The 21,097-nt window shown below is 43.4% G+C and overlaps 1 protein-coding gene and 2 non-coding genes across 3 annotated transcripts; 1 reads left to right on the forward strand and 2 right to left on the reverse strand.

Moving 5' to 3' along the window:
• Positions 1 to 91: 91 nt before the first annotated feature.
• exoc3l4 (exocyst complex component 3-like 4) lies at positions 92 to 18,039 on the reverse strand. The gene is made up of 14 exons (XM_073483696.1): positions 17,858 to 18,039; positions 15,885 to 16,131; positions 13,631 to 13,756; positions 13,305 to 13,541; positions 12,181 to 12,799; positions 11,285 to 11,402; positions 10,568 to 10,696; positions 10,177 to 10,277; positions 8,881 to 8,979; positions 7,157 to 7,280; positions 5,880 to 6,002; positions 5,051 to 5,203; positions 3,667 to 3,788; positions 92 to 1,372 (listed from the first exon to the last, which is right to left on the reverse strand). Exons 2-14 carry the CDS (start codon positions 16,105 to 16,107, stop codon positions 1,153 to 1,155), a joined length of 2,394 nt encoding a protein of 797 aa, XP_073339797.1. The 5' UTR covers positions 16,108 to 16,131; positions 17,858 to 18,039; the 3' UTR covers positions 92 to 1,152.
• Positions 1,557 to 1,763, forward strand: LOC141011332 (small nucleolar RNA U3). The gene has a single exon (XR_012180302.1). It is a non-coding gene; the product is annotated as a small nucleolar RNA U3 (small nucleolar RNA).
• Positions 2,130 to 2,336, reverse strand: LOC141011355 (small nucleolar RNA U3). The gene has a single exon (XR_012180324.1). It is a non-coding gene; the product is annotated as a small nucleolar RNA U3 (small nucleolar RNA).
• Positions 18,040 to 21,097: the final 3,058 nt, after the last annotated feature.

Here is a 21,097-nt window from a genome sequence, read left to right on the forward strand (position 1 = left end):
GCTGAATCTGTTCTTCATTAGAGTTTTGAAATGCTTCTTGCTCAACAGTGTTTTGTAACATGCAGATGAGTGTGTGGGAGACTCAGGAGAATAATTTGTTTCACATGTTTTATTAAAAAAAGATTAAATAGGTTTGAATTTTCTACATTTTTCTGAATCACCCATTTCCACAGTTCAGAATTTAACATGCAAACATTTAATATTTAAATTCGTTTAACTTTGGTTCCTAAAACAGACGTCAACGCTCCCAAATAGAGATGAAACCCCGATAAACCATCCTGAGATATTAAACACAAACTCTACTCTAAACTCCTCCCAGCTGACAACAAACAAACAAATAAACTATTTACAAAAACAGGACAATTCAGTGATTAAATGGATGCATGACATGATGTACGTTTCGTGCGTCTGTGATCGAAGAAGGTCGTCTGAAATCAAAAGTTCAACAGAAAGGACAGTAGAAACACATATTTCACACAAAAACAGTCACTTTTCTTTCGCTCTGGGGTTAATTCCTCATTCAGTGCTTATCAGTTCCTCCGTCGATGGCACATGACGCACTCCTGGCACGCAAAGAGTTTCAGTTACAGTTTTATTAACCGATCCGACCGTTTGAACTCAAACTGAGGTCCAACATAAATATCACAAAATCCACTTGCTGAGAAATCCTCCTCGCAGCAAACACATTGGCACCGACACCGGCTTTTTATTTATCACATCTGCTGAGAGCTTCACACTCATCCTCACAGAAGGTTTCTCACAGAGGGTTTCTCAATCTTTTTATCCCCTGCGAACTTTGAGTTTGTTACGTTTTCTTTCCCAGAAATGCCGTGAATGCTCTAACGTGTAACACACAACATGTGCACGTTTAATTAAAGTCGTCTAAGTGATTACAGATGTTGTCAGATGAGATATTAACCAACATGCTGCACAAATATTTGCTTTTAGAGGAAAGAAACTTAAAGAATAATGCGATTTTACATGTTTTTTGTCCTTCGTTTTAATTCATAAATAATATCCTGAAGGCAAAATGACAAGTCGACTTGATTCTGTACAAAAAGGTGCAGTTGGTTTGAGATTAGGTGGCTGTGTTTGAGAGCGAGGACCTCAGAAAAGCTGTAACTGTTAAACCCCACGTCCGCCCACGTCGCTCTAGCTGTCGGGCAGCAGGCAGCTGAGGCAGGAGAACGGCAGGTTGGACAGGCAGTCCGTGTTGACGGTGACCTGCATGTCGCCGAATAAAACTCGGCTCCTGTCGCCGCCGCCGTCGCCCAGCTTTTTCTTCAGCTCCGAGAGTCTCTGGAGGATCAGCTGGTGCTCTCGGCCTCTCAGCAGACCTCGGAAATACAGGACGGCAACCAGGTGTTTCTTGCTGCAGGTGGAGAAGAAGGAAAAGGAAACATATTGAGTCACTACGACGTCCGATCTGCAAGAACAAGTACCGACAAAAGCAGGTTACTGATTGGAGGAGGAGCGTCTCTGAGCCACAGGAGGTCACCAGGACCAGAAGAGCTCGTCTCCAGACATGAGACCCTGAGAAACATCCAGAACAAACCAAGACTATACTTTCAGGGATCATTTCTTTAGTTGCTGACTTGAGGAATGTGTTTCTACAGAGTTTGGTCTCGCTGCCCACGATGAAGAGTTCAGATGTTTCCTTCAGAGCAGGAAACTGGTGGGAAGACTTTGTTTCTTCTCCACTGTTGAAGATTGTTCAGAGTTTCTGGATGAAGCTCTGATGGAGGAAACATGATCTGAGTGGACTGCTGATCTTGTTTAAAGAAGAAAAAACTCATCTCTAAAGTCTTTTAACACATATTACAACAGGAACAGATGTCTGATTGTGTTGAAGTTAACCTCCGTCTCTAAAATCCTGCAACTGAACCAGCAGAAGAAAGGAGGAGACGTCCTGAGAGGAGGTCTGATCAGACAACACTGAGTGAAAACACCTGTGTGGGCGGGTCTTTACAGGTCCTGCACACCTGCACAGGTGTTTGTAACGACTGTGTCTGATCAGACCTCTGCTCAGGTTGAATTAGCTCTTTGTGAGCAAAAACCTGACAAGTTCAACATTTCTGCAGCAGCTGAAACTTTAAATATAATGTTTTATATTAAACAGTATAAAAAGCTCCACTCAGATCATGTTTCCTCCATCAGAGCTTCATCCAGAAACTCTGAACAATCTTCAACAGTGGAGAAGAAACAAAGTCTTCCCACCAGTTTCCTGCACTGAAGGAAACATCTGAGCTCTTCATCGTGGGCAGCGAGACCAAACTCTGTAGAAACACATTCCTCAAGTCAGCAACTAAAGAAATGATCCCTGAAAGTAAAGTCTTGGTTTGTTCTGGATGTTTCTCAGGGTCTCATGTCTGGAGACGAGCTCTTCTGGTCCTGGTGACCTCCTGTGGATCAGAGACGCTCCTCCTCCTCCTGCATCAGCACAGTCAGTGTTAGTAATCCTCCAGTCAGGTGCTTATAGATCACATCAGAAGAAGAAGACACAACGAGGTGATGTGATTAATGGGCTCCAGTCACACGGTGGAAAACATCTCCATCACATTTTGTTTTTATTGTATCTTCAACTTTTCCACCTCAGACACACACATGACTTCTGCAGATGGATGGAAACAAACTTGTTGTTATTTTCACCTCACAGATCCAGTTTCTTTTGACACTTTTCAGGAGTTTTGTGGCTTTACTGAATACACGACAGTGCCAACACAGACGCTCACTTCTCTGTTTTGGGGTCAATCTCTGACTGAAACGTGTTTTGTTTGCCGTTGTTTCATCATCACTTCCTCTTTGTTCAGATGAGGTCCAGAAGTGTGATTTTTAATCCAAAATTGGGGATTTCTGCACATCTTTAGTCTGCTGATGTGCCTCTCCTCCATCCCCGTCTAAACATTTAACACTTCCACAATTACAAAAGGGAAACTTTGACACTTTCTAAGCATTTTAAAAAATTATCAAAATCAGGATGTTGGTTAAATGTCTTCACTCTGGGCTCTTCGTGGTCGACTTCGACTGGTTTTGTCATCACAGCTAACCTCCGCGTTTGTTTCACTTTAACAAAGCGGCCTGATTTACGAGAAACTGAACTGAACTGGAGGAAAATATTCCCCCTCATCATCGCCCGTAACCTTTCCTGGCTCCGAGCGGCACCGCTGGATCAAAACAACCTCGGCTCATTACAGAGCTCCATTCAAGCATTTTCCACTTTCAACCACTTTCCACTTTCAACTCCCACTGTAGGGAAGACTGGAGCCGTCACAATCACAACGATCCATCGCTCGTTTGACAGCAGGATTGCACAAAAATGACTCAATTTCCACCGAAATTGCCTGGAATATAATTGGATTAACGCCAAACATTGTTAGAAAGATTCTTGTGAAACCATTTCAAGATAAAAAAAACCACATCAGTAAGATACGATCAACCCACAAACACAACAAACCAGCCTGCAAACAAGCGTCTACGAAGTTTTGCCATCGATGAAGTGTCTGCGCTGCAGTAAAAAGTAAAATATTGAGTCCATAAAACATCATACCATGCATAGATGCAGAGGAAAAGCTTTTATCTGTCCCGAAACTCTAATACTTTGAAGTAAAACGCTGTTAAACTGCAACAAGCTACTTAAGATGGCTGCCAAACTACTACTTCTTTCACCTGAAGTCTGGGTAATGCTCCACGATCGGCTGCAGGTGCTCCTTTATCGTCGTCTTGTTTGTCTGCGTGATGATGTCGCTCAGGTCGTCTCCGACAGGGTGGAGCCACTCGTTGGTCGACCTCTGCGTCAGAAAAACACCCAGAAACATAACGAAGTGAACGTGTTGAGATCTTCACCAGACACAAAACAAACCCTTACATTTATTTTCAGGCCATTTATATATTTTAATCGACGACATGAAGCCTTTTTTCGACGTCATTCTCTGACTCGAAGGTGTGTGTGTAATATTTATACTTTCTTTCATGATAATAAGATAAAACGTACCAACACTCCCACTTAAAAGGAAACTCCACCAAATGTACTCCTACATTTCAGTTAATGAGTCACAATCTTCTTGGGTTGCATCATCAGAAAAGTAAGATGCAGCGTTTTTCGAGCTCGATCCAGCTGACTGCTTTTTCTTTTCCTCTGTCTGTTGTAACCTCCCTCAAACTTCTCCCGAGAAAGAGCAAAGCTAAATATTCGAAGTATCCCTTTAAACAGTGGTGGAAGAAGAAACTCGGATCCTCAGATGCTCCATAGAAGTTCATTAATGTGCTTTTATTCAACATTTTCAGCTTTATTTGCTAAATTCAACCTGTTAGATTGAGTTTTTTCCCTGTTTTAGATCCATTAGATTGTAAATACTGATGCATCAATATGAGCTGCTCACGGTGGAGCTGCTTTGTGTACAGCTGCATCATTTTTACATGAATATTAGCGTATATGTGCAGGTTATATAGGTTGTTTCTGGTGTGTAACGTCTCAAACTGAATGCCGACTTAACTTGGAGGGAAGGAAAACCTCAACTTTAACATGCGTCACAGTGATTTTCTAGAAAAGGGGTGGAAATTAGTGTGTCACTACCCATGACCACTGCAGAGTCATGTGGACGTTCGTCACGTTGGCGTCCAGCGTGAGAGGGTTTTACCTCCACACTCCATTTATATTTGTGGTAATTTTTCTAGACTTTCTAATCTTTCTAAATATTTACGTCTTTAAATTAAACAATGAGAGAAGTTTAGAAGCCAAAAAGATTTATAACGTTTATTTTTTTCCGCAGTTCTGTAACTATTTCTGTCAAATTAATGTAGTGAGAAGAGTTTTATCTGCAAAAAAATGATAAAAGCATCTTAAAATGAAAAATCGAGACCTTTTTCATTCATTTCATAAATATACTTGGTTTCTTTCCGCTGCTTCCATTTTCTGCATCAACACTCGTGCTCACATATTGTGAAATATTATGAAATTATTGCTTCTTTCCGATATTTCACCACGAGCCAAACAAAAGCTTTTGTTTTTTTTCCTCGTTGTCGGGGGAAGTTAAACAGTTTTTTTTTTTACCATCTCCACAAACAGATCCCTCAGTTCGCCCCACTGCTCGCGGATCTTTCCCGCCGCCTTCTCGTGTTTCCGGTTCTTGCACGAGTAGTTGCTCTTCATCAGCTGGCCGACGTACTCCTTCGCCACGTGGTGGTGCAGCCGGCTCGCAAACTCCTGTTGCCGGGAAACACACACACACAAACACACACAGAGGGAGTGATGTCGCACGATAACAGGATGGCCAGAAAAAATAGGGGGAAACGTAAGCATGTGCTTTTCTTCATTTGGCCAGATCATCTGAGCTAACACCTCCGACTTCCACCTATTCATGTCTGGCTGCTACCAGGGTTCATCACTCTCGCTTAAACTTTTCCTGCAGTGGCAGGAAAACGAAAACAATGGTGCCCCTCATTGATTCACTGGAACTTCCAAGAGGATTGATGGCAAAGTCAAGAAGGATTTCCTCTCCTGACTTTCAAAACCTTAAAATAAAAGTAATTCATAGCTGATTATCTTCATGTTTAGTCCCAGTACATCAACTCTAACCCTGAAAATACAAAAATAAATCCAGTTTAAGCACTTTGTTGAAGGTCTTAGTGACATGTTTGCGGGTTTTTTCTAATCAGGGTCAGATAAATGCCAGTAAATCCTTCGCTCTGACAAACTGGCATGTCACCAATCATCATAACGAGGCGGGTGTTTCCAGAAAGTGAAATTTGGCTGGTAAGTTCAACAAAGCGGCTGGAATGCCCCAACCAGCCCTTCTCCTCCTCCTCCTCCTCCTCCTCCTCCTCCTCCTCCTCCTCCTCCTCCTCCTCCTCCTCCTCCTCCACCTCCTCCTCCTCCTCACCTGGACTTGTGGAGGCCTCATGCGCGAGCAGTGCTGAGAGAGCAGGTCCGTCCGAAGAAGAAGCTGCTTAAAGTCGTCGTCGCTGGTGAGCCACTTCCTCGTCATCATCCTCCTCAGGAACGGCTGGAAGACAGCACGGAAAAACACATTTTAAAACACTTGATACACGAGGCTCGGTTTGAGGGGCGTCAGTGTTCTGCTGGGAAGCTTTGGGTCCACTTGGCACCCGTCCAAACACCGCTGCAGACTAAGTCCACCCCCTCATCATAACCCCAACAGGACATGAAGCCGCAAAAAACTGTTCAGGACGGCCCGAGAACGCGACGAAGAGCTTGACTCGGCCTCCAAGTTCCCCAAATCCCAGTCCGGTCAAGCGTTTGTGGGGAGGTGCTGCAACAACCCCGATCCACGGGTCAGACTTGACCTTTGACCTTTGCTACAAAATGTAAAATGAAGCTACTGGTGGGTTGAAGGTAATGGCAGAAAAAGATGAACAAAATATTACAATTATTTTGCCCCAAGTGCCCCAAATTGACACATTTCAGCTTCTTAATTGTACAAATTTTCTGTAAATTCGACGATCTTATAATCGTCATATTCATTAATAATGAGCAGAAGAGTTAGTTGCGGCCGTATAGTAAATTATTGCTTTATTACCGTTTGTCAAACCGGTGACGCTGATTGTTATTTAAGGCCGGCGGAGCTACTTGAGTTTGTTTTCGTGTCTGTTTCTTCAAACACTTGAAAATGACCTTCAGTGTGTTTATATTTTCTTTCAAAAAAATTAATGCCGGCTGTTGTTTGCTCAGGATTGCAAGGTGGAAGTGGAGCGTTGCTGAAGATAAAAGCACTCAGAAAACCTCTCGAGGACGAGGTCGGAGCCCGTCGTGTCCTGTTTCCTGCAAACTGTCAGCGTTGGTTTTCATGTCACTGCGGCCACAGTTTCTCCGTAACCGACTAGTTTTTGTGCTTTAACGTAACCAAACATTAACCGTGGTGGTGGCAGATCAGGAAACAGTCCCATCAATCGTTTTTATGGTCATGTGTGATTGTGTTTTTGTCGGTTAGATGAGACATCATGTGAGGTTATCAGTCCGGCTGTCTCACATCCATCTCTAGCTCCTTACTTGAAAGCATCTCTGTATTGTTCCTCAACAGTTTCAGGAAAGGGAGCGTCCCTTTTTACGATTCCTCTTTTAGAAACCACAAGTGAGGAAACGAATCAATGAAAACTAGAACCGAGCTTTCACCTAAAGTCACCCCGCTCGTCCTTGTACCTTCACGTCCTCTTTGAACTCGTCCTCCAGGTCCTGGCTGAGCCGGACAATCAGCCACTTCACCTCCTTTCTGAACGCTTCCACCTCGTCCGGGCAGGCGTCCCGGTATCCCTCCATGTGCCCCCTGCAGGACGAGAAACACCAGGAATGAAAGGTTATGCGTTACTTTTCAGGACTGAAGTTTCTACATCTAAAATATTGGCCACGTTTTTAAAATACAGTATTAAACCAGTTGTTTCTGTTAAAGGTTTGTGGCTCTTAAAACAGAAAGCAGCGTCTGCTTTGGGCACCAAGTAGAGGAGTGCTGTGGTTACGTATATTTTTCAGGTTTTGACTTTCCCTCCCGACATCTGAACACAAATATCTGAACTTTCTCCTCCTCACATTTTCAAAACAGGCTCGTTACTTTAGTTTGATGCATTTGAGGTGAAATGTGGATTATCTTTATTTGGCGTCATTGCACGCCGCCTTCCCAACATCACGAGACTGACTTCAGGTGCAGCGAGATGAGTGTGTGTCTCGTATCTGCAGAGATTTTTTCTTTTTTTCCCACTTTGTTGCTTTACCAACCCAAAATGTGGCTATGTGACGTCCTGGGAATGAGACTCAACAATGTCTACTTGAATAAAGAAGTTTAATCAGTCCTCGGTCCTGCACGGCGCCTTCAACGCCTTCTTTTATCAAATGTCCTCGACTGCAGGACTGAGATCCAGAGGAGGAAGAGATGTGGTGTCAGAGGTCAAACGTTCAGGGAAGCTGGTGTTTGGCGGTGTCGACCTGCGCTTTCAAAACCTCTGATCCACGAATACAGAAAGCAGACATTGATTCCCATAAACACACACCGTCACGACAAGTACGAACATCTCACGCCAACACACATCTGTTTTGTTGTGACTGGCAGAAGCAGCTGGAGGAATCCAGAAGCTCAGCTCCTTGCTTTCTCTTTCCCCTCGACTCGTAACGCTGCAGCGTTTCTCTCTCCAGGCTCTGCTTCTCTGAAATCACGTGAGGTGGCACTCGCTCCACGGCTGTCGCGGTTCTGAGTGGCATGACCTCATTTTAAGCGAGCGTGTTATTAACGTCTGCTGTGCACATTGAAGAAACAGCCTCCCAAACAACTCCAGGATAAAGGAATGCAGTCATTTAAACTGTGTTGGCACGAGCGCTGGGAATCTCCCAGTAGGGTCTAAAATAGCTCAGTGATTAGTCACCCGCTCCAACTCTCATAACATCCTCCTGAATGTGACTTTTTATATGCTTTCTGCATTGAAGTTTGATAATAAAGATACAGAAACAAGGAGGCAATGAACCAAAATATGGCTCCTGAATCCTGACGGCGGGGTCAGTGCAGTGGGGTCGCTTAAATGTTTTGCAGCCTCCTCCTAGATAACTGGGGTAAGCTGGGGACTTTTAGCTCAGCGTCACGGTGAAGATATCAGCTCATAATGTCCTTTCAAATCAATCTGGGGATGTTTAGGAGAATGCTGCGTTCACTGTCTCGCTGAGAAGCTCCAGAAATGTGTGTTTTTAATAAACTGAGCTTTTATTTTGGAGATAAATCAACCGACCTAAAGCTGCCTGACAGATTTTAAAACAGTCGTTCTCTCTGACTGATCCTCTCTGGCTGAGCGTGTTGGCAGGCTGCCCCACTTGTGGTTCTGGCAGAGCGAGTTAGTTTATCGCGGTGCATTGTGGGTAACTTCCAGGGAAGTCACGTGACTTACTGTAAAGCAGTGAAGCTGTTAATGTAGGTTATCTGATACTCAGTCCACAGAGGCTGCGGTCTGCGAGCGCTGCAGTGGCTTCTGAACTCGGCCTCAAACCTGCAGAGGAGAGAGGAGAGAGGATTCAGCCTGTCAGACGAGTGGGAGGGCATCAAACTCCACAGACTTCCTGTTTATTTGCGGTTCAGATACATAAATATGTCGTGAAGTTAATCTCTTTCCAAAGAATGATCAGGGGGTGGACACAGGAATAATAACAGATAAAAAAAACAACATTTAAAGAGGCAGACACAGTCAGAAATAACTAGACAAACACATAAACAACTCTAAATATATCACATTAGGGCGTCTGATAATGTGGTGCACACAGTTCATTCGTTGTTTCTGTTTTCCTGCAGAGATAAAATGTCTCCAGAGAAAAAGATTACGATGAATCTTCTGTGAGGATGAAGAAAAACTCAGGAGGGGGATGGACCACACGGTCTTCAGAGGGTTATGTGGTTTGGTTAAAAACAGGATTGGTCATAAATCAGGCAGAGAAATATTCTCAGATTACTCAACCGGAGGGGGCAGGATCCCGTTTTTGGTTTGTTTTCTGTGTGTGGGCTCCCCCTCAGACGTCTGCCTTCCCTTTTTTTTACCTTTATCAGATACAATACGAGTGGTATTCTCTTCCCCAAAGTGCGTGACTTGGCACGATGCTGCCCGCAACCGATTAAGTGAATCGTCACATGATGAAACAGAAGAATTGGTGCCTAAAAAGTCTAATGAATGAGATGTAAAACCAAAATAAAGAGTTAAAACAGGCTAAAAATCGCTGCAGAGCTGCAGAATTGATGTGGTAATTGTGTTTTTTAAAAAGTATCCGATAGTCGTACTCGAGTAAAAGTAAAGATGTCGTTTTAAAAGATTACTTTGGTAAAAGTAAACGTCCTCCATACAGAAAGTATCAACAAGTGTCTGATATTAAACGTACTGAAGTATCAGAAGTACAAGTAAAAGTAAAGTATACATATATTTAATGTATATCAGATGTGATATTCAGGATTTTTTCTTTTTAATTTGATTGCAGATAAAATAAACATATTTAAAAATCCACTTCTTTGTCTCTGATGCAGCATGTAATCTGCAAAGTAACTAGTAACTAAAGCCAGCAAATGCATCTAGTGGAGTACAAAGTACAATAATTAATCAGTGAGTATAGTTTCATTTTGAGGCTCTAAAGATGAGCTGAAGTGTTTCCCTGCCAGCTAAATATTTATGTCAGTGTATCAACAAGCCTCCGTGTTTACAAACCTCTTGGGAAACTGTTTCAGCTCTTGGAGGCAGGACGAGGTCACTTTCTGCTCCAGCTCGGCATCGATCCGTCGAGAATTCACAACAGTCCCTTTAATGTTCTGCAGAGAAACGATACAACAGTGATGATCAGTGGACGCTGAGGCGAATATGAAGCCGTCTGCTGCCCCTGCATGGTCACATCACTGCATTACAACAAAGTGGATGAGACTGCTGTCGTTAACTTCTGTCTGCATCTGATTAAAACGTCCACAGATCCGCCATGCTTAGGCTTTTATTGTGTTGTGTTTCAAAAGAAAAACAAACAAATGCACAACAAATATCATAGTCATTGAGAATGATAGTTGTATATATTTCTTATGTTTTAAAGTATAATTTTAAGCTGTCGTACCGTCCAGATGTCCATGTCAATGTGCGACTTGGGGAGGTCTTCGTCGTCCCTCTCAGGAGTCTGTCCGTCCGTCCAGACTTCCTTGTTTTCGAGCTCAGTCACTCTGTCCAGTGAAGCGCTCGTGTCCTCCTGCAGCAACACACAGGCTTTTATTTTGAAGGTCAAAGTAATAGAGTCAAAACTGACCTCTTAAAAATCTAATAGTTACCTTTCCAGCAGTATTTTCTAGTTATGTTGTAGTTTTGTGACTAAATGAGCAAATAAAAATGTAATCCACGTACAGTTTTCTTCGGTTACGTCTGGTTTTCTAGACCACGTTCCTTTTTTTTATTCTCCTTTTGTTTTCTATCTTGTAGAAACAACTACAACAACGTTCTTGTACCATGAAACCCTCCAAACATCCTAACCCTTCATCGGGTTTCATCTCGAGGAACCAAAAATGTGAATAAATCAGCGACAGCGTGCAGGATTTCTTTGTATTCTTGCACAGAAAATAAACATTTTGTTTCCCAGCATGAAGGACAAAAGGGACAGAGTGTTAAAGGGCCTGTTTACTTTAAACACATTATGTAATATTCATTCGTTTGCAGACCTCCTTCCTCACTCTGATCTGATGTTTTAGCAACAGGCAACCAAATGAATGATGATATTTCAGTGCATAATTGTCACATATTAAATGACAAATGACAGACAGCCAGCGTCCTGCGAGCTCCTGACCTTCACTCTGCAGCAGTACTTGTCTTTGAGCTGCCTCAGGAGGTCGTCCTCCAGCTGCAGATCGGTGCTCTCGTCCTCCATGTCCGGCTGCAGGGAGGGACTTCCCATGATCCTCTCGCTGTCGAGGTGAAACAGGATACGTTTTAACAACATGTCACGGTTACTGCGATCAGGTGGCACTAAAGAACGCTGCAGAGGACGTGTTGCTTCACGTCGGGAGGAAGATGAAAATCAGGTTTTCACCAAAAACTGAAGTAAATGCAGCACACTGTTCCCCCAAAATGCTGCAGTTTATCGGTTTAAATTCAGGATTTGTACTTATTCCTATGAAAAATGAGCTTCTGCAACAGCGTATTTGTGATATACTGAATGAAGACGTCTTTTTTTAGGATGCTCAGAAATGTGAACACGACCTGATTTAAATTTTTCCGTTTCGGCCTCCAGAGAGTGTCGTGCCTCGTTTCTTTTTTTTTTTTATCAGATCAGCTGTTTATTTTTGGTCTCCCAAATGTTGTCTGGAGCGGTTTTTTGATGTTTGGTGTGGCCTGATTCGACAAATAATGTCAGCATGCTGCCTCGTTTCTTGACTGCTCCCTTCTCTCACGCTCGCTCTGAGGCTGTCGTGGTGTCGAGATGTGTTTTCAGATGTGTTTTGGGTTTTTCCTATAAGTTTAAAACAAGTACAAATACTTAGTTGCTGTACTTATGTAGATTCTTCAGGTATCTGTACTTTGCTTGTGCTCGGGACGCTTTACCAACCCAACATGTGGCTGTTTGATGTCCTGGGAATGAGACTCAACAATCAACTATCTTTGTGGTGCGTTCAAGAACAGCTCTTTGAATTATATCAATATGACGTGAGCTCCACACACATTAACATCCGTCCGTTCACTCACCTCTTGTAGCGGTTGACGATCCAGTCGAGCAGAGCGAACAGGTCCTTCAGCTCCGTCACCTGCCGCTCCAGCTTCTTCAGGTGCTGCCCGACGACTCGGTGGTAGCTCTTCACGTAGGTGCTGAACACTTTAAAGCTGGGCGGGTACGACCACCGCAGCTCCTTCTTCACCTTCTCCAAGTCCTCCACGATGGCCTTGCCCAGCCGACCCAGGTGAACCGCCAGCCAGGAGGCGTTCTGCTCCTTCTTCTCCAGGTGGACGCTCTCCACCTTCACCTTCACCCCCTCGCCCACCGCCTCCCTCCAGGACTCCATCCAGCTGCCCGAAAGCCCGCCCGGCTCCTCGGCTCGCCTCTCCTCCTCTTGGATGATCCTGGCAACCGGAACCAGGAGCGCCTTGTTCCTGGAGGGAAGGGAGTTGGAGTCGCGCACTATGGTGTTGATTTTGTTCCTCAGGTCTCCGTAGAGGAGGCTGAGGTCCTTCTCCTTCTTGGCGAGCTCCATCGGCGAGTCGTCGCCGCACCGTTCCTGCTCCTGCTGGAACTCCCGCCGCAGGGCGAGCAGGTTCAGGTGAGCCTCCTCCAGCACCTCCATCTCGATCAGCTTGTTGATCTGCATCACTGGGAAGACAACGGAGGAGATGGTGAGTCTCTTCAAAACGGTTTAATACACCTGCAAAGGTTAAATATTCCAGTAGAGAAAGAAAAGCAGGAAATGGAAAGAGAAACTTGTGACAACTCATCTGTGAGGCAACAGGCATTTGAACGCTGACTGTTGTGTGTGTGTTTCCTAAGAAATAAGACTCCTTTCTTTGGCTGCTTTTGTTGCCAAAACACAGCGAGATAAGGAAGAAAGTTGAACGTACAGACAGAGAAAGGTGTTTGGGAACATTGTGTTAAACAGGTTGCATTTACAGCTCGCAGGCACGAACGTCTTTAAACACTCACAAGGTTGGCGGCCGACTCGGAAAGGACACATGCACTGTGCACGTCTCTACACAAATCTGACAACTAATGCAAATAAAAGCAACTGAGAATCAAATCAGAAAAAACCTGAAGGACAGAAGCACCTGGAAAAATGTGCAAAGAAGTTCAGTCATTTGAAGACTAAAGAGAGCGACTGTACCTGACAGTGGTGTGTGTGGTATTTCTGGCAGTGTGTACGCCTCCTCGATCTCCTCCTCCACCACCACCACCTCCTCCTCCACTTTATCCACCTCCTTCTCCTCCACCGAGCCTTCAGAGACGGTGACGAGCTCCCTATTGCAGTTTTTATCCTTGCTCTTCTTGCCTAATTTCAGGCTTCGTCGAATGGACTCCCCTCTTTGTAAGAGAGAGTCACCGAACCTGGTCATGTTGGGATCTGAGGAGGGAAAGCACAGTTAACAGATACTGGTCGTATGTTTTCCCTCTTTAGCTCGAGTCACGTGGATAATTAAACGAAAGCTTTACCTGTCTTTGAACGTGGCAGACCTTTACTTTTCTGTGAAGAGCCTTCGGCCTCGTCCTCCTCCTTTTTCTGGAAAATGCCTCCGATGTTCTTCAGAGGAGAGGACGCAGGAGAGCCAGAGCTCAGACCTGACAGGGAGGCAGAAAGTAGACGTCTGATAAGAGCCTTTCACAACCACATCTCTTTGCCAGTGAGGAAAGAAATCAATGTGAATACGCTTTCAGTTTCTCAAGGTGCATATCTGCATTTATGTGAGTGCATGACTTGGCAGTGTTTCGCCCTCTCAGTGACCTACAAATTAAATCAACGGAGGAATGCAAAGATTAAGTCGTGATGAGAACAGGCTCGGCTCCAGGATACAAAAGTGAAAGTCAAGAGTCGAGGTTTCAGAAAAGCTGTTTGTCTCGTTTTAAAAGAAACAACATGAGTTCCTCTAAATGGACGAACTTAACAGTAAAACACTGCAGAAACCTGAAGGTTTTTTTAACTCCCTCTACAGGATCAGTTTCACTTTAGAAGTAAATGAGACTGAATGACGATGGTGCAATCAGCCTAAATTTAGATGATGTCTCTGCACTCTTAAACTTTTGTTAACAGCTATTAAAACAAGACAATGTGGCTCTAAATGAAGCCTGATTCTGCATCGAAAGACAAATCCGAGGAGGAAAACGTGACAATCAACTAAAAGAAACGACTTCTTCACATGATTATCTATTCTGTGAAACAGCGGATTGTTTTGAGTCACCTGGCCGGTGATTGTTTTCCTGAATCCTGCTGACAAACAAGACAAACAGACACAACCAGAAACCTCCTCTGCTGATGTAATAACAGCCGTGGTTGAAAATCAAAAGTGAAAACTAAAGGCAGCTTAGTTAGATTTCCGGGAAGAACGAAGCGGAGGAAGAGGTCATGGTTTCGGCCTTCTGACTCGAGCTTGTTCATTGAAAGGATGGGAGGTATCGTCAGCAGCCATCATCCATCAGCGATGTTTGACTGCCGAGTCCTGTACCATCACAACACCATGATTTAAAAGAGCAGAAAATATAGTGTGTCCCCTCAGAGTTGACGAGAGTTGAAAAGAAGTTGTTGCTCAACACATTTGTTTTTTCAAACCCTGCCCTGCATGTTTTAGGTGTTTCCCTGCTCCAACACGCCTGGTTCACATGAATCGGGTCGTTATCAGGCTGCAGACGACGAGCTGATTATCTGAACCAGCCGTATCTTTACTCTCAATCATGCCAAGCTGGCTGCGAGGCTGGTTACAAGTTAAGTTACGGTCGTGTTGTGGAGACAAAGACTCCTTTTAAACCCGGCACAGGGATGAATGTGATAACACAAACTCTCACACGTCCTCAAACCAAAACCAGAAATGTACTTTAATCAAACAGGGTTCCACACAAACGAGCTAAAGGTGGTAGATGAGGAGGGTTTTTATGAAAGCTTATGTGAGGTTTAGTAAGTTTCAACAACAACAAGCCACAACAAGCGTTGCTACAACACACAGCGAAGGACAAACTCAGTGACTGCGGTGATTGTTTACATGATTTCCAAGGGGAAAAACCCCGGAAGAGTCCGGCGAGCTGACTCGCTCACTGGTTTGCTTGGCATATTTGGTAAATTTTTGCTTTTATTAACGTCTCTTTCACTTGGATCTAAGTCAGACTGCAGCTAACGATTACGACTGCGAAGGAAATTGATCTCTAAAAAAATATTCCTAATAAAACCAACGACAGGAGGACAGATGAAAGATTTAATCTCCTGTTTACCGTCTTTAACTGCAGATCACGTTCATGAGTCCGTCAGGTTCAAACATAATTACCGTTTTGTCCTGATGTTTAATAAACATCTAAATTAAATCTCTTGTAGACACAGAGACACATTTCTTGCGAACACAACAGGTTTTTTGTTTCCAGTTGTGTTTTAATGATGTTTTCTCAACTGGAAAAACTGCCGCTCTTGCTCTTTCTGAACTGTATATTCCCACACTGCTGCTCTTTTTTACGCCTACGCACACAGAATCGCCCACACACGAGTGGAACGAGCTCGCACACGGTGGGCGGTGAAGGGGATTCTGGGAAATGTATGCAAAGGGGAATTAAAGGGGGCGGGATGAGGGAAAGTCAGCTAAAACAATAAGTTGATTTCAAATGACTAATTCCTCCACATACTGATAAATAAACGGATACTTCCTCGTCCTTTAACCTTGAGGAGCCATGTTACTTCCTGTTAATCCCGTTTCACCATGACGGTACTCACTTGGCGACGGAGGCGGTTTCAACCCCGATTCGTCTCCTTTGGCTGTGACCTTTGACCCCTTCAGCGGGCTCTTCTCCGCCGCCCGCCGGATGCTGTTTCTGAACGTCTTCATTATGCCCAGCGCCTCCTTCGCGTCTCCGTTGGTGGGCGTCCTCCCGTTGCTCTTGAGGGACACAGTGTCCTCTTCGGGGTTTTCAGTGGGTTTATCCATCGTGTGCGACATCTCATCCCATTAACTGACGTCCAACTGTGAGGAAATAACAGGAAATAAAAGGTTAAAGCCGGCGGAGGAGGTGTGTGTCTGCGCTCTGCTGAGGAGCGAGTGTAAACCGGACTTCAGGTGTGTTTTTGGTCATTGTGGCGCAGACGACGGGGACAGGACGAGCAGTTCTGTTTACACAAAACACAGCAGACTGTTGTCGACACGTATGACACATACATCGTCACAACGGATACACGATGTGCTGAAGGAGTGTGCTGTCTGTCCTCAGTGCTTTTATAGTTTTACATTTCTTTTCTTTTTTCAAATCTCTGTAAACACTGTTGATTAAAATGTTGATCCTCCATCAGGCGCTGGAAACTGAAGCAGCCACCATCTGATAAAGACCTTTTGTTCCCCTGGGTTTTGCCTCTCAGGTTACACACAGCAGCCTTAAAGGTGCATTATGAAGTTTTGGGGAAAGAAATTGACAGATTTCTTTCTGTCTTAACAAACTAAACAAACAAACTCTCTTAGTTTTCATGACTGAATAAACTGAACAAACAAACTGACCTTGAAGGACGACACAACTTCATACTGTTTCACTTGTAAACTCCACCTTCCCCCGGCTTCATGAGGGGGCAGTCGTCTGGATTATTTAGATATATTTCAAAGCCGTAAAGTAAAATGATAAAACCTGAGCTGCTGAGGGTTCGATTGCATGTCGAACTGCCACAGAGACGTCATTTTGTTACAGACAGCCAGGCGTTTGTGTTAACGTTTGGCATTGTGCCCCCTCGGCCCACACACCTGTAACGCTACACGGCCAATCTGTCCCCAGACAGACAGACATGTAAACACAACAAACTCGTTACAACTCGTCTCGTTACAAAATGTGTCTCCAGGACCTCGAAGTTGACACACGGTGACACAATACAGTAATGCCAATAAAACAATACTGTCTTTGATTATCCTCGACCAGAGGGTCACAGTGCAACTACACATTAACTACATGTGACCCTTCAAGGAAAGGCAGGAAGCAGAAGGACGTGCAGAAGTGTTTTGCAGGGGTTGAACTGTCCTTTAAATATAAATTAAGTACAAAGGGGGTCGTTAAATCAGCTGTAACCAACATTAAAACATAGCGTTCTTCAGTGTTTGTAAAAGATTTGAAAATAGGGGATAAAACTTGAGGCTCGTAGGTGTTTTGTTGCCTTTTCAAGATAATAATCTGCAGAAAAAACTGTTTTTATTCTACAGTTTGTTCTCATTCTTCTCCAAGAGTTGATGTAAAGATCAAAAACTGAATTAACCATCGCAAGCCAAACAAACAAAAGTGTTTATGTTACACTTTCCTTTCTATACAGAAGTCATCCAACACGCAACATAAGTCTAATTCCCTGCAGAGATTACATAATATAATCATAAACGCATAATCCCCTGTAATAAAACATGACCCTGTCACTTTATAAACTCTCAATAAAGGGCTTCAACATGAGGATTTACATTTCACAGCCTTGTTTTTTAAGCCTTTGCCTTTTAAACAGTCCAGGATCAGCAGATTAAAAAGTCTCCAGAGTGCTGATAAGACTGTTTGACGGTCAAATAAACTCAGAATAACCTTTAAATGCACACAGAGCGCCTTTATTTCCACTTAACAGCCGACATGTATGTGAATAAAGCTCCTCTACAGACTAATATGTGACTGATGCATACAAACAAGTTAAAGAGTTACAGCCTTTATGTTCAGAGAGAGGAAGGAAATGTGTCTTACCTGCGCAGCTCAGGTGAAAAATCCCCCCGGCAGCTCTCCTTCCGCTGCTTTTAATGTTCCCAGTCTAACTTTCACTTTCTCTGCCTTTATGTTTAAACTGGTTTTGGGAATGTACACAAGGAGGGAAGGCAGGTGAGAGGCAGGAGAGCCAGGTGCTGCTGGCTCGAGGATCCGCGTCCTGTGAACGCACCATGAGAGTTAATGATTACACACATTTATAAAGTGGAGGCGGGTTGTCAGCAGAGGTCACCTGGTCTCACTACACAGCCTGAGGTTACCTGATCAGTGCACAGGTAGATTATTTCTCCTTACCTGTGGAAGAATGTGGCGACCGTGGTGCGTTTAAGAGCCCCCTTGTAAAGTCCTGTTTCAAGGTGAACTTACTTATTTAGTTAAAAAACAAAAACATGTGATTTTTATCTCATATTTGTTGGGTTTGTGTGAAATATTTAAAAGTTTTACCTTTTAGCTGTTGAGAGGCAGCATTCAGTTATTCACTCCAACTCTCACCTGTTTTATATCAAGTCTTGTCTCTTTTAAACCTATTTTCTTATTTTTTAACTTGTTTTTATGTCATTTTATGCCCCTGTAAAGCACTTTAAGTTGCCTTGCGTCTGAATCGTGCTATACAAATAAACTTGCCTTGCCTTGCTGCTAACTGGAGCTGCGTGTTAGCCAGTTAGCACAGTTAGCCGTGCAGCTAGCGATCCAGACTGTGAGCTCGGGGACCGTGTCCACATAGCGTTTCTTTTTGGGCAGATAAAGGCTTTCAGGAGCGTTGACATGAAGCGCTGTCAGCATTTTTTCGGTTAACAGAATCAATCTTATTTTTTTATCCCAAAACAAAAGTACCATTTTGGCTCTGTAATCTGCAAAGTAACTAGTTACTCAAGTTATCAAATAAATGTAGTGGAGTAAAAAAAGTACAATATTTGACTCCAAAATGTAGTCGAGTGAAAGTATAATGGAGCAGAAAATTGAAATACAAGTAAAAATGGAAAATGGAAGTACAAATACCTCAGAATTATACACTACTTGAGTAAATGTACTTAGTTACATTCCACCATTGAACACAGGTGATGAAACACCCAGCAGGAATATGATGAAACAATAGAAAATTTAACTTTTGACACCAAATGTATTAAATAAATGTTAAAAACAGTGAGGTTCGGATGCTTGTGGTGCATTCAGGGCCTCTTGTGTGATGGTTAAAACTAATCTAAATTCCCACTTGTGTGTGTTTTCTTGTAATAATTGATGAATTGATGGATTTTTAAAGAACTTATGAGGTCAAAGTATCCAAAATAACTCTGAAGACAAGAAAACATCAGAATGAATAAACCTCCTATTAATCACGCTTATCTTTTACATGTCGAGCTGCATGCAGACCTCAAATAACCCCTCAGTTGTTGACAAAGCCTCCATGTGCACTTTGTCAGTGTGCCAAAGTTGTAAAGACACACAATAAAACACTGCTTTCAGGGGCTGTCGTGCCCTTTTGTGCCCACTGGAGGGCGATATGTGTGACACTTTGGTTCCTGGTTGTCGTCTTCTTGTGCAGCTTTTAATTACAGGAGATGGAAGTTAAATCAAGTTTTTAAACATGTGGATAAAAAACCTTGAGATCTGTATTCAGCTGATGTTTTTTATAAGAGGTCAGACATCTGCTGCATCACAGGAGATCACGATCGAATGTTTCCGGTCCAGATGAGCGGCGTCGTGACCAACTGCTCCATCTTGTGTGTGTGTGTGTGAGAGAGTTAATGTGTGTGTGTGTGTGTGACCTATAGAGGATTACAGATATACAGTACGGAAATGAAAGTCTTACCGAGCTGCTGTCTATAGTATCAGCAACAGCTTAACACAACATCACACCCTGTTTTATCTGTCCACGAAGCCTTTTCTTCTTCTCCTTCTTCCTCTAAACACAAAATCCTTCAGAAATAACAACTGAAGGTGAAAGATAACACATTTAAAACCCTTTTTTTTTTAATATTGGCAGTAATATTCTTCACTTTTTGAGGATCTGAGAAGTGAAGCCAACGCAGAAGTGCCTTAATCGTGCACTCTTTCCTCTGGTTTATGAGAAAATGACCCAACTTCTCACTTTATTTATTACCTCAGTTAACAGTTTCTGGTCTCAGTCGCTTGTTTCAAGTCTTCTTCAACACAGCATGACGTTAATTTAGTAAATTATCGTCCCATTTAGAGTAAAAAAGAAGTGTGTCCTCAGGAAATCCTCCCCAGCTCAGCCCTCTCGTCCAAATATGGTCACTTGTTGCTCCAGAAAACAAGATGGCGACGGCGACTGACCACTTCTTCCACACGCTACCATGCTCACAATGTCAATGCTAACATGCTGATGTTCAGCGGGTATAAAGCTTACCACGTTCACCATGCTATCATTAGCTAATTAGCATAAAAGTTTAATTTAAGTTTTACCAGGGAGACTTGATGCACGTAGCCGAAAATAAATGTTAGTTAACGACGTCTCTGCAACATTTTAGGTTGGATTTTTCTATTTCTCACTTGTCACAACGCTGTGTTCGTGCTCTGGTCAGGTTTAGGCACAAAAAGCACTTGGTTAGGGTGAGAAAAACATCACGGTTTGGCTTAAAATACCTGTTTTGTTCACTGTGATCACAGATGAAGATGGTTAAACACATAATGTGAACGTGATACGCCACGTTTGCTTCACATATCAACTTTTCGATGTATCTGTGGTTTGCAGAAAAGTTATCTGCTATGACTTTATCTCATCCCGGAGACTGGGCTGAATTTCCAACGTCACGGTGGTGCCAATTAAATAACTGGACGCTGTCTGAATGAGTAAAAACCTTTGTGATGTCGGGGATAACGCGCTGGTAATTTACTTCCTTTGGTTCACACGGTTCAACAACACAACAGACTTTTATAAAATAATCTCAATTGCATTTCCTCTGTTTGACAATAAGGATTTTATAGCGCGGCAGTGTAATTGAACATTCAACATGCTCTGAGCTCTTGGACATCTGGCCACACACACACTTACACACACACACACACGGCATTCACGCCACAGCTTTTCTTTCATTATGCAACACTAATCTGAAGCCTGAGCTCAAAAGCAGCCATTGTGTGGCGGCGGAGCTGCTGCTGAGTTAAACAGCACGGTGGAAATCCCTGAAACTGCCGGCAGAACTGGTTGTGCTGTCGTATCATAGTGGAGACGTCTGTGGTGGAGAATAGAAACAAAGACAG

The sequence above is a fragment of the Pagrus major genome, chromosome 16 (genome assembly GCF_040436345.1).
Source record: "Pagrus major chromosome 16, Pma_NU_1.0".
In the NCBI taxonomy this organism is placed as follows: Eukaryota; Metazoa; Chordata; class Actinopteri; order Spariformes; family Sparidae; genus Pagrus; species Pagrus major.

Coding starts and splice junctions, on each gene's coding strand:
- exoc3l4 (XM_073483696.1), bottom strand. CDS start 16,107: ATGTCGCACACGATGGATAAACCCACTGAAAACCCCGAAGAGGACACT. Junction 13,757..15,884: donor GAAACCGCCTCCGTCGCCAA/GTGAGTACCGTC, acceptor CCTCCCTGTCAG/GTCTGAGCTCTGGCTCTCCT. Junction 5,204..5,879: donor TGAGGCCTCCACAAGTCCAG/GTGAGGAGGAGG, acceptor TCCCGGCAACAG/GAGTTTGCGAGCCGGCTGCA.